Here is a 13,831-nt window from a genome sequence, read left to right as displayed (position 1 = left end):
TGGACGAGTAGCTGTTCCCAAGTTTAGCAGAGTGAGAATGGGTGGACACTCCTTTAGGGTCCTGGCTGCCCAGCAATGGAATCAACTACCACAGAAGCTACGCCTGGAAACATCAGAGCAGGCCTTCCGCAAAGAGTTAAAAACCTTTCTGTTCCCAAAGGACATTTGATCTGTCGTTAAAGATCTTGGCAGAACAAGTCAATAGGGGCTAGTTATAGCGCGGGGACACACTAGTTAGTGTAACCAGGCGCTTTATAAATGTATTAATAATAATAATAATAATGTGGAAGCTGGTTTGATAAAGCTTGCTCTCTGGGGAGTAATTGTAAACTAGCTTATTGCACTCCCTGTAGCTTGAGAGTAAATCTGCTGCCTAAGCATTCAAACCTTGTAATCTGTGCCACCAACTCTGGCACCAACAGTGTTGATTTTAAAAGAGCTGAAGTAACAGGAACATGCGAGCAGGAACATATAAAGTGGTCACATAGAATAGGCAGCTGCTTCTCTTGAACCAACATCATTAGGAAACCATATACTAATGAATCTCTGAGAAATCCCCTGGCTGATCCTTCGCACCTCAGTGCAGGCTGGATGAGGCATCCTCTCACCCTGCTAATGAACTGACTCACTTTTGAGCTACAAGGGGGAGCAACATTCAGCATCAGAGAGCACTGGCTTGCAACCAAGACCCTCGTTTTCTTGGGCAACGCCTGTGAGAAGCCTTCCTTGAGAGTTTGTCTGAGATAACTTTGCAGTAAAAGTGAGTTTAGCTCAGTTTTGGAAAAGTTTATACTTGGTGCACTAAAAACTGCACCACAGGAACCGTTTCTAAACTGTTGCACCTGAGCTCATACCCGGAAGAACCATCAAGTTACTAACTAGTCTGAGGGCTCACTTACTAATCTATGTGGGCGCAGAGAAGCCCAGTGGAACCATCGAATGGGGACTTTCCCTCGGTCTTGTAATGAGTTGGTTTATATTTTTTAGTACATAAGGGAACAAAATAAAGCGGCACAGACCATTGACAAGCCATCAAAATTCATGGTCATCTTGAAAATACGCCTATGAGAAGCCACCATTGGGAGTTTGGTTGAGGTGACTTTGTAGTAAAACTAGACATAGACTAGCTTAGGAAACAATTATGCTTGGTACACAGAAGACCTACAAATGCACCCATAGGAAAACTTGCAGCATTACAAGTATCATTATAATTGAGCAACATTATCATGGTGGATGGAAGAGCAGTAGAAGAAGCATTCTGATTAATAGGTACTTATGTGTGTGTGTGCGTGTGTGCGTTCAAAGACAAACTCAAGCCTTGCATGAGCCACTGTGATGTAGCATCAAACAATCTACGACCAGTGACAACATCTTCACTTTTTTCTTAGGCCCTAGTATCAATGTGTAAAGAGCACTATAAACTACACATGCAGCTGGGTAACATTTACACACTCAACAGAAGTAACAGCAACCTTCTAACCAGGTCTACAGTACCTGCATGAGGGTATCGTAGTGAAGCACAAAGTTCAGGGTCCACAGGTTGCCAATGATGGGGAGGGGAGCTGGTCCAGGAGGGTATCTTCTCCTCAACCTCTGAAGCTTCAAGTAATTTGCAATGAAGAGAGTAAGAAACAGAGCAATGAACAGCTCTGTGATTAACAGCATGGTAGGTGCCTGTCTCTGCTCCGAGCTGTTCCCCTACACAATGGACTTTTACCTTTAAATTCTTCTACTTGTTATTCTTCCCTATTATCTAAGTACAATTTGTGCCTCGTTATTTGCGAATCCTGTATCTGTTCCTCTAGCTATCTCCTGTCTCCTGTTCTCTCTCTTTACCACTTTCCTCATTTATGTCCAGCCTCAATGTCTATCTTCTTGTACATAAGCTTAGCCTATGCACCTCTGTCCCTTTCTATTTCAGTAAAACCCACTGTGTCTATCTCATTCTTTCTCTCGTTCTCTCTCCTTTTATACTTTGTCTAAGGAACCCTAGAGGAGGCGTATATCCTCAGGGTGTGCAATCTGAGGGTTTGTTGCTTGTGTAACAGACATGCTTATCGCCTGTAAGTTGGAATATTTGCTCTTTCATCACTGTCCTGCTGTGGTTTGACCTCTTGTAAGTGCATGCAAATGTACTGCCAATAAACACAGCTCTATTCCTGGGTTCCTGTCCTGTGCTTGGAATCTATGCCACAGCACCTGATGACCCATTTATATTGTAAAGAGCCAATTACATTTAAATTGACTCCTCGGATACAAATAAGGAATAATTACTGTGGGTATTCTAGAAAAAAGGTGACCAAAGGCATGTTAATACAATAATGTGAATATTTTCCAGTTACTCTTGCACATAACACACTGGGTGGATGATTTCCTGTGTCGATATACTTTTATCATATGACCTTTCCAAAGTGCTTGCAAATGACCTGCTAACAGAATAGTCTTTCTGGGCTGTGGCCCAGTGCTTGATGGTTATACCAGAGAACCTAACTGCTCCAGGGTGTCAATTTGCCTTGTTAAATGCATTTTAAGTGTACATCACTCTTTAGACACAAACATGGAGTGTTGATTGTGTATGCTGTGCGGTAAATTACTTAAATTATTAAAGGAATTGTAAGAATGAGGGTAGCCAGTGTAGATGATGAAATCAAGATGAGAATGTATTCTTCATTTTCAAGTAGGGGTCATAGGTCACAGTTGTTGTTAGTAGTAAGGTAGCCTCACCGGGAGCAGCATCCCAGCTGCTCAGCCCACTCACTCCAGCAGACATTCACTCCACCAGGCACACATAAACATTCTATGACATCACACTCACCCTGGCTGAGCAGCTGGGCAGAGAATACCCATGAAGAAATACAAGGCACTAAGAGCAGGATACCACACCTTGAAAGCAGAATATGAAGTAAGCTCCAATGGCACAGCATGTGGCTGAGAATGTCAGAGCTTTATTCCAAAAGGATCTCATCCACAAGCTTTCTCATCACCTGTCTCCTCATAGAAAATTACCTCCACATTCCATTATATCACATTCTTGCACATAAACATTCCAGGACATTCAATTTCTTCCCTTTTTTGTTGTTGTTTTTTTTTTTAAACCAAAACAGAGATGCAACTAGACTACATATAAAACAATATAATACGTGCAACAAAAACTCATTTTCGTCCTTTAACATTTTTTAAAACATATTCTTTCAGATAGTTGGAGTTCTGAATTTTTTTACCATTCCTGTTCTCATCAGTCAAGTTCCCCAACCTCGGCAAAGGTATTGCACCTTTTGCTTCGGTCATCCAAGTAAATAATTACCCTCTCCGAAACATACATTTTTGTAATACCTGATCGATCTCTAAACTCTAATTTACCGTAAAAGTAACCTCACATAGGGATTTACAATCCACCATAACCTCTTGGTTTTACATCTAATATTTTCAGATTATTACATTCTCCATACAAACACGGTCACGACATCCACTCTTACAGCTTCACACATGTTGCCACGTGTTGCTGCACAACTTTTATTGACTTCATACATCTTTTTGTCCTGCAGCACTTCATAACATTCCCTTTTGTTCTGCCTTCGTTATAAATTATGTTTTGGGTAGGGCAATCTCTGAAACTCGCTGTATGCACCTATAGCATGTTGCTATCATTCTCCCATCATTCTTTCTACTTCCTTTTCTTTCACACACTTCAAAGCACTAACTTGTGCCTGTTATTTCATGCTTAAATTCCTCTATAGCTCTGATAAGTGAAGAGCTCCACTTCTTTATACGCCATTAATACTTCATGCAAGGGTGGCTCATCTTTAAGTCAAAGTTCCTCCCTTACCCTCTCGTCCTTACAGTTGAGAAGACATTGATGACATATACGTTCTTCACACAGCGTGGCAAATGTACAAGCCCCCTGTCTTTTGACGATTTGTAACATTCTCCTCCATACTCTCATTCTATCCCTGCACCATTTTACCAAAATGGTAACGCCATAAGAACGTGCTTATTTATATAAACTAATGGGCCTGAAGCTTTGTTATGCACATGTACTATTATTTTAACCCACAAGGTTCCTCTAGATCCAACTCTGCTGAATCTTCCAATACTTCTTGCCCTTCAACCCCTACACAATGTACCAATAGAGCCATTTCATTATCCACTGTCATATTGTATAGGCATACAAGAATAATTATAAAAAAATACCACAGTACTTGTGGTTCTCGAGGTCTGAGAAGGAAAAACTATGATGTAGAAATATTTTACATTGCTAATAACAACAACTTACGACATATAAACAAATTCAGCAATAACATTTTTGTAGCTACATACTCCTCTTTGACACAAATGAACATAATGTGTAAGCCAACTGCGGCGGAAAAGGCCTAATATGGTGGCGGTGTCTCTCAGACACCGCCAGCCATATTAGGATGTCTGAATTTCAATGCCTTTACACGGCGGCATGTCCGCCGTGCAAAGGCATACGGAGTCTTGTTTGGGGGCCCGTTGTGGGCCCCCAGGGGTGCAGGGGGGTTGGGGGGTGCACATGGGGGGTACCTATGGTACCCCCTGCATTTGCGTGCACAGAGCGGCAGGCACCGCGCGGTGCCTGCCGCTTTGTGCATGCAAATGCACAACTTTCATTTTTAACATTGCGGCGGGTGCTGCTGTTTCAAGCAGCACCCGCCTCAATGTTAAAAATAGAGGATGTGACCGCCAGGGTGGCGGTCACATCCTAATTGCACAGGAGGGAACTCTGCATTCCATGCGGAGGTTCCCTCCTACTCTATGGTGGCGGACGGACTCAGGTCCGTCCGCCATCATAATCGGCCCCACTGTTCGGTTGCATACTTCCATTTCTCTATGGGAGCTTGTGTTACGGCTGTCAACTGGCCGTAATACAGGCTCCAATAAAGAAATGGGTGTGTGTAAAACCCTGCACCCTGTGGCAGGCACCCCATGGTGCCTGCCACAGAGTGCATGGATTTACAGGGGGTACCCTACGTACCCCCACGGCCATCAACCGTAGGGCAAGGGGGACCTGCTATGGGCCCCCAAAGTCTCTTTCCGACAGCCTTACTGTGTCGGAAAGGCCGGCAAGAAAAAGCTGTGCGAAACCAACATCGCAATGCCGTTCATAGGGGATTATGGTGCGGGTCCAACCGGCCAGAAGACTCCGAGAGCCTGTCGGAACCACATAGGAATGACCGCCTGGTTTACACTCAGACCGCGGACATCGGAAATCCGCCCCTATGTTTTTAATAAATCTAGTTGTCATGTGTTCCTTCCTTTACAAACTCTGTGTTCTTGCAGAGAAAATGTTTGCCTGTCACTGGGTATTGCGTGAGTCAGCACAAATACATGAACCTTTCAGAACCTAAATGGTGTGTCAGTCACTGAATATGATCCAAGTGAGCACACAATGATACTAGGTCATAAGCTTAATGGTTTGTCATTCACCAGTAAGATCTGAGTCAGCTCACAATATGAATAGATCACAAATGTATGCACTATTATTTCTTTAAGGGTGTTCTTACCAACAAAGGTAATTACAGTCAACTATACGTTGGACGGAGTCTACCTGGTGTGTCTGTCACCTCTGTGACAAGCTAACAATGACATCACAAATACCCAACGTGGCACGGGTGGAGGTGTGCAAATTTACTTTTGAGCATGCCGAACACTTCCTTCCAATGCACTAATTTAATTGTCGCAACTACAATGGAAGCCTTAACATTTAGTATGCCACAACATGGTAATAATGTGCTTTCTACTGCAAATTCAGCCAAAGCACTTCCAAAGAATCTAAAATCCGCAAGACGGCTGAAAAATATTGCTTAACAATCCCTGTAACATTTACTCACACCGTCATACAATTTTAAACTTCCTCAAACAAATTGAATGCTCACCCATTTCTTGCAACAGCCAAGCTTTGAATCTTCCCCATTTCGACAAACCTTGGGGTGGGGCTAGAATGTCAGAATGGTATCAGGTTGGGTATTGTTTATTGGGTGACCTGTACAATGGGGACAGATTTGTGAGGTTTGAAGAAACTATAACTGATTTTGCAATAGGGTCTGATTAAATCCTGTTCTATGCCAGCATGACACAGTGTGCACACTGTACATGGGAGAGACGACCACCCAAATACACTACACTGGCAGTACTTTCTGAACTCACAAAAGGAATAAACTGATTTCTGCTATAAACAAACACATAGATGCTGCCCCTAAAAATATTCAAAAAGTGGGAAATTACCATGTTTTTCAATTTATAATAAATGTGGTGAAAAACTAGTTTACAATAAAACGGTGGCAAGTAATGCAGGTTATTATTTACCCAGTTTAAATGATATATATATCCCAAATTAGGCCCATGTAGCAAAGCAGCTTATTTCTCACATTGTCCAAGAAAATAGCATCCCAGCAGTGAACTTTTGCACACATTTGCATGCACGACAATGTTAGATTAGTTTCTCTGAAACTGCTTTGTTTACACACCATGCTTCGCACAACATTGTCACGATGCCTTGAACATCATGTACTAGGCCTATCTACACACTAGGCACAAAAGTCCTCCTATCAACATCCAAGGGGCAACAGCGCTATCTACATAACCATAACATCACTACTCTAAGGTGCACATTGGAAAATGTGCATTTTATTATAAATAATAGGCATCCCGATAGATTGGGAGAAGAGGAGCTTTTGCTGACACTGAAGGTTTTTGCATGTTGAGAAATCTCCACACACCGGTCTGACATTCCATGAGGGGTGTCCAACTTGAAACCAAGACAGGGTCCTTCCCTCTCTCCTATCAGGTAATGGGGTTAGATTTTCCCTTGTGGGGTTTGTGGCTCTACACCGATACACACTCATGGTACACTCAGAGTAGGATCCGCATCGTAGGAGTACATTAGTTTGCCATATTTTGCATATATGCCTGCAAATATTCATTGCTTCAGCACCATGGTAGAAACTACTGTTCACTCTTCGGTGCCTGTAATCTCCTTTATTTGCTTCTGTATCCTAATTTTTGCAGCACATGTATTTTATACAAGAATAACATTGGTTCAATAAATATATTGAAAACGATGCACTGTGTATTCTGTATACTTCTCCGAGAGAAAGCAAGCATGAGTGAATGGGTGAATAATCAGGGTTGTCAAATTCAGTGGTTGCCAGAGTCCATTCCCTCTGTGGTATGGTTAGCGGGGATTAAGGTAATACTGTGAGCTAGCTGGCCAACATATCCTGCGGGCGTGTCCTGAACCAGTCTACACACCAATCCCTTAGTTTATGTTGTCCAAACAACATGCAGTTCGATCCTACAGATTAGTAGGAAATACATTACATAAGATTACGCAAAATTCCCTTATCCATAATTTCTCAGTAAAATAAACATTCCCGTTCTAAATACCCCTTTCAATTACACCACATGGAGGCTGAACACTTTCAGATACTGTGGTGTGAGGAAATGTCGCTTATTATATGGTATGGCTGTGCAACCTCACCATATAATAAACTCACAAACCTGATATGGGTCCAGTCTGGCTCTTTTGCTAAACCTTTGCTAAACCCTGGGTCACATTGACTTGGAGCAGTCTGGATTATTAAAGGGAAAATAGCAAAGCATGAAAAACTACCAAAGGGATCAAATAAGAAGGAAATGCAACACAAAGGAAATCTAACATCAATTTTGAAAAATAGATCTTATTTTTTTAGATTTTTAGACACCAAAAGTCTTCCGGGGATATATATTTGTAGGCAAATTGTAAATTACTGCCTTTTAACTACAATCGCAAACAGGCAATGGCAACTACTGCAGGTAGCTGGTACTTTAAAAGTTTTGTAAAGTTGTGTTTGGTTACTCGGGCTTTTGGCAACCATCATGGCAGGGAGCAAGTTACAATGGCCAATAGGGCTTAGCAGGACTCTTACATTAAGCCATAGACATCAATGGAGTGGTCCTGATGCAAGGCATACAAGATGTTGTAGATACTGAGGATGCTGTGGATGCTGATCTGGTCAACGGGGTCTTCCTGGTAACACCCCTCAGTCCACACACACAGTGAGGTGACTTTGGCCACACAAGTCAATGTCCTTCAAAGTCCAGATGAAGTCCAGCCAAAAACCAAATGCTGCTGGTCTACTGGTCTCCCAACACAGGGAAGACAGCAGTTCCTTTAACCCCTTCCATGCTCATGACGGAACGGTTCCGTCATCAGCGTCGGTGCTCCGGTGCTGATGACGGAACATTTCCGTCATGAGCCAATACGGTTTTAAACCCTTCAGCACTGCAGCTAAATTCGCGCAGCACTGAAGGGGTTAACCGAGGCTAGTGAACGTCTTGGGTAACCAAACTGCACTCTGACGATTCTCTTAGGTCCAGCAGAATCCACAAAACATGCAAGTAAGTAACAGAATTAATTTAACTGCAGTTTTAAATATTTAAATGAATAACATGCAAAAGTTAAACTATAAAATATTTTTAAATTATTAAACTACTTTCAGATACAATGTCAGAAGGTGCCACATTTAACACTTCACAGAAAGAAAAGCAATTATTAAGTCACATTACCTACACCTACATCAAAGAAAGTGCATTGTTAGAAACTATAAACTGTAAATTTACTAAATATTACTCTAATGGATGTTATAGAAGGCTAACGACAAAAGAAAGTGTTGTAATTAATGTAAAAGAGCATACCCACCCCCAACTTCAACAGGAATGTAAGTTAGGTATAAGAGAAGCAAGCACTAGTTCTAAAGGGACCACAACTAAAATCCTTAAAGACATACTACCCCAAGTTCCTGAACACATAAGAGGCAAAATACCATGTATCCCCACTTTACAATGTCTAATTGCATGCACTAAAAGGGCCACCAGTGATACCCCACCTGCTCCTAGAAGATACCAAGACATACAAATCCCAGACCATTTGACAGGTACATATACTGAGTAGCCCTTTCATTTTACTCGACAATCTAAATAACATTAAACAAACCCTAATCATTTTTACTGCAAACAGTTAATGAAACTTACCCAATGCCAAACCTGAATGATGGATAGAACCTTATGTGTCCAAAACCATTCATTCAAATATACACCATGGTGAATAGCAACATCCCTTTCGTATATGCTTTATTCCCCCACACAGCCATACAAGGCTGTTGCTACCACTTTAATCAGAGTATATGGCGAAACGTACAAAACCTACTCTAAGCATAACATACTCCATCAACAGCCAATTTTGCCTTCAAAATTAAAAAAAATCATGACACTAGCTTACGTTCCGGTCACAGAGGTAGTCAACAACTATACTAATACTATACTATACTAATAGAAAGCCCTTTATATCAACAAGGTGAAGATAAAATTAGTCTCCCTAATAGATTATTTTGAAGACACATGGGTGAGCAGGCTGCATCGGGCAGGCCACAGTCACCACGATAAATTCCAAATGCCATGGTGGAATGTCTATGACAGCACCCTGGCACAAAAAGCCAAAACAAACAACACAGAGTAAAGATGGCACAACGCCTTCCAATCCACACAAGGTGGAATTCAACCCATCCTATACAAATTTATCGAAGCAATACAAAAAGAGTAAATGTACCAAAACTAAGAATAGAACAATCTATTACTTGGCCCTAATCTCAACAAACAAAAAAAATGTAAGAAATGAGGACATGCACAGTCCAAATCTTTGTAAATAACAAAGGACTAGACTACTTAGAAGTAATAGCCAAATCCATCCTTTAAAACAAATATAAATCTACCAAGAACCTCACAAACTACAACATACTCTAAACCAATACACAAAATATTTTTGGGGTATACTTATATTTATATTTGATTACATCGGTATTTTATATACAATTAAAAAACACTGATATAATAACAATATATTAATTACAAAGAAATACTAAGCATCTAAAAAACTTAAAAACAAATTCAGTCACATTAAATAAATACAAACTATATTATAAACATCTCCACATAATAATAAAAAAACACAACATTAACAGTATCTAAAGTTTTCCACCCACAACAATAAATCAATATAAAAACATTTCAAAATGCCCCCCCAAAAAATGCAAAAACACAAACAATCAATCCAGCTCCAAGAAACAATTGATGAGTAAAAACAATTGGTTTATAATAAACCAAAATTGATTTCCTTTAAAAAAATTATCATAAACTCCAAATTCCCATCATAGCCGATCATAGATAAAAACCTGTAAATAAAAACATTAACCACCCACCCATACAATACATTACTTTCCCACATATACACATACATTACACTTTGGGCCAGGTTGGGATGGCAGCCCGATAGCAACCGACAGGCTGAAGGGTGGTGGTCCGACCCCAATCCAGCATAGCATTCCAATTACCACATTATGATACAGTCAGTGCAAACGCTGCAGTCAGAGAGACCTACCAATGTGTCCGACAGGTTCACGGAGCCCATCGTTCCTCAATCTTGATTCATAATGTAGGATTTTTCAGCGTATTCATTTGAAATCAAGTAAAGCCTTGTTGGACAATAAATGCTGTAAGACAATTATAAAAATCACATAATCGTAACTATCATTTTCACTTGTTTTGGAAGGCTTAAGATTCCACATAGTATCACATATAATACTAGAGTGCGTTTTTTGTAAAATGAGCGAGAAAAAAACAGAGGCAGCATAGATAAAGATAAAACTTGGAGAACAATAAACGCTTTACCTGATTGAATAGCTTAAATGAATTCCAATAGTTTAAATGAGTTCCAGTTCTCAATTGTATTCCATTTTAATATACATGGAATAAAGCCCCCAATGTACATTATAAGGATATTGCCAAGTCATTAAGGAGCTCCTTTAGGCAGGAATAGAACTCTGTTGTGATTTGCAATAACCCCATCAAGTACAGCAGGGCGGTACTTTATTCCTTATAATACATGATCACACCACTACCCTTCTCAAACCCCACTTGAATCCTGGTGCATAGCTTTTTCATATGAAATAAAGATTATGTTCGCAAACATAAATACTTAAAATAGAATTTTTAGTGCAAAATTATACACATCAAAAATGTGTTAGATATATGTTGCATAAAGATATTAGAATCAGTTTAATATAACTCTGTAAAAAAATGTGCTATAGAAAGGTAAAAATATCCAAACGTTATATAATTAGATAGACTAGTGCAATTGGGGTCTACATGATAGCAGCTTTGAGGCATAGCTGTTCTGTGTGGGGTATGTGTGAAGTGTTCTGTGTAATGTGTACTGTAGGATATTCTGCTCTGTGTATACAATGCAAATATTTTCTGGTTTATCCCCTCGATTTTGCAGTGGTTAAACTGCACTCCTAAGTTACTAATACTGAGGGTACCCCTAAATCTGACTCTGCAACTCAAGATGCACAATTACCAGAATTACTAGTGAAATCAAGAGATTCCTCTGAAAAAATATCATAGGTACGATTACTACCGGGTCCTGGCTGCAATGCTTAGGTATGGTAGATGTATCTCATAACTACTTCAAATATTTTTCATCATTGAATGGCGTTAGGTAATGCATTGCCATCATATATGGTACGCATGCACACAATCTAAGATCTTTGAGAATAGTGTAAACACTTTCTATATTGCATTCTGTTATTTTTGTGTTTTACTTTGATTGCTATGTTACTCTCTGTTTTTGCTGATTTGTTGTGCCTTGTTATGTTTTTGTTTGGTTGTTACTTCGTTTTGCTGTGGTGCTGTGTTCTGCTGTATTATGCAATTATTTTAGACATGCCATAAAATAGTGCTACATTTCCAACGAAATGCAGCACATTCCTTTAAAGTTCAAGCCATTTACCAGTGCCTGAGGCTGTAATATAATCCGGCTTAAGACCCAAGCAGTGCCGGAAATGAAGCCAATCTCACTTGACACCTAATATTGAGCCAGATATGGGTGTGCCCTAGTAAAATATTTTGAATATTTCCAGTGTAATTTTCTGACACCAGGACACATTCAACAGTGCCCACACATTCGGAACAGCAGGCAGCATGTGGTGAGGGGTGTTTGTTTTCCAACTGGGCCCAAAGCAAAACGACTGTTTTAAAGGGCCATCAGCCCCTTTGTTTGAGTATTATCTGGGCTTGGAGCTACCTCAAGCCTAACCTCTATGGGGCACATGCATCAATATTGCATTTTGCGATTCCTTAATTGCGAAAAATAAGGAATCGTAATTAAGGAATTGAAAACTGTAATGCATCAAGAAATTGCTAAGAAAAATAGCGATTTCTTAAAATTCCTTAATTGCGATTCTCTAATTGAGAATCGCAATTAAGGAATACCTCCCCATCCATTCCTATAGGCCTAGAGGCCCATAGGAATGAATGGAAAGACATTCTTAATTTGCAATTCACCATTAGAAATTCACAAATTAAGAATGCAATTTCAAGAGTGCAGGGGTGTCCAAAGGACACCCTGTTGCACCCCTGAAATCTGCTTAGAAGTACATTTTGCACACTCACATGCCCCAAGGGCATGGGTGTGTGTAAAATGGAACTTTGAAAAATGCACTTTAGTGCATTTTTCAAAGTTTTCACAAATTACCATGAAGGTCAACTTCATGGTAATTTGCACCCCTTATTTGCGAATTCGCAAATTCTAAAAGTTTGATGCATTGCATTTAAGGAATCTCAATTTGAGATTCCATAAATGCAATCGCAATTTAAGAAATCGCAATTTTGCGATTTCCTAAATTGCGAAAACATCAAAATGCATAATGCATCCCAAAAATGGAAATTGCATTCGCAAACGGCTGAATTTTGCGATTCGCACCGTTTGCGAATGCAATTTCCTTTGATGCATGTGCCCCTATAGGCTAATGCAATGGAGGGAAAAAAGGACACATGGCTGTTTATCACTTCAAGGGGCATATTTAAAAGACATCTGCAACACCGGAACGTCACTTTTTGTGACATTCCTTACCTACAAGGACATGTAAAGTCACCCTACTTGGCTTTTTTTTAGCCTGGGAGATATGTGGTAAGGCGAGGCAGCGCAAGTCGCTGGCTTGCCTTACTCTGCAGGAAAGAGGTTACCCATGGGTGTTGCTGTGGGTGTTCCCACTCAACACCCAGGGAATTTGACACTGCCCCAGACTTACAACATCCGATAATCCTGGGGCAGCGCCAAAACCTTGTGCTTCCGAGAGCAGGTTTAACAAGGAAAAATGTTGAAATTTCTTCTCATTTCTTCCTCTTTTCACAAGTGCTGAATTCTGCAGCACACCTAGAAAGAAGAAAACGCCTCTCGTGATTGTTTTTGTGCAGGAAGATGCCCCTTCATGGACATAAACAGTTGTGCCAACAACACAGACACCCTTTCACCATGGTGCAAGGGGGCCTGCGTTGGGCTCCGCTGCAAAATGTGCACCAGCTGAAAGGACAGGAATGCACTGTATCTTGTCAACACGGAGCATTTCTGTCCACTTGCATTGGCGTAGGGCAGCTAAGCAAAATGATTTGCAAAGCTGCCCTACGCCAATTCCTTGTAAATATGCCCCCAAGTACTTAAGAGAAAGTATGATTTGGTGGCAGGGTTTTGACTTTGTTCAACACATGTACTGTAAGAATGTCAGATGCATGTCTGAATGAGTAATTACCCAAATAACGATATAAATAGCACTCACTACATTTTTTACAGCGCTATTTATCCCAATGTAGGGTGTCGGAGTGCTTTCCTTAACATGCACACCTAATACAGAGATTAAGGGGCATATTTACAAGAAACGGATGCATCTCTGCGTTATAGCAGAGATGCGCCAGTTTACTTGCTTCGTTCCAAAAAGGCATT

At 40.5% G+C, this 13,831-nt stretch overlaps 2 protein-coding genes across 4 annotated transcripts in view; one reads left to right on the top strand and one right to left on the bottom strand.

The window, feature by feature from the left end:
- LOC144791897 (cytochrome P450 2J4-like) overlaps window positions 1-1,997 on the bottom strand; it is a 129,654-nt gene extending 127,657 nt beyond the window's left edge. Inside the window, exon 1 of one of the 3 annotated variants that reach the window (XM_078666689.1) lies at window positions 1,495-1,997. In XM_078666689.1, the coding sequence (XP_078522815.1) occupies window positions 1,495-1,665 (171 nt within the window). In that variant the 5' untranslated portion in view covers window positions 1,666-1,997. The remainder of the gene's footprint in view (window positions 1-1,494) is intronic. The other 2 variants (XM_078666690.1, XM_078666691.1) reach the window with 2 other exon arrangements.
- Window positions 1-13,831, top strand: part of LOC144791898 (cytochrome P450 2J2-like) — a 203,004-nt gene that overhangs the window by 109,890 nt on the left and 79,283 nt on the right. The window lies entirely within an intron of this gene.

This window comes from Lissotriton helveticus, chromosome 11 (assembly GCF_964261635.1).
Source record: "Lissotriton helveticus chromosome 11, aLisHel1.1, whole genome shotgun sequence".
Taxonomy (NCBI): Eukaryota; Metazoa; Chordata; class Amphibia; order Caudata; family Salamandridae; genus Lissotriton; species Lissotriton helveticus.
This window is presented reverse-complemented; position numbering and strand designations above follow the sequence as displayed.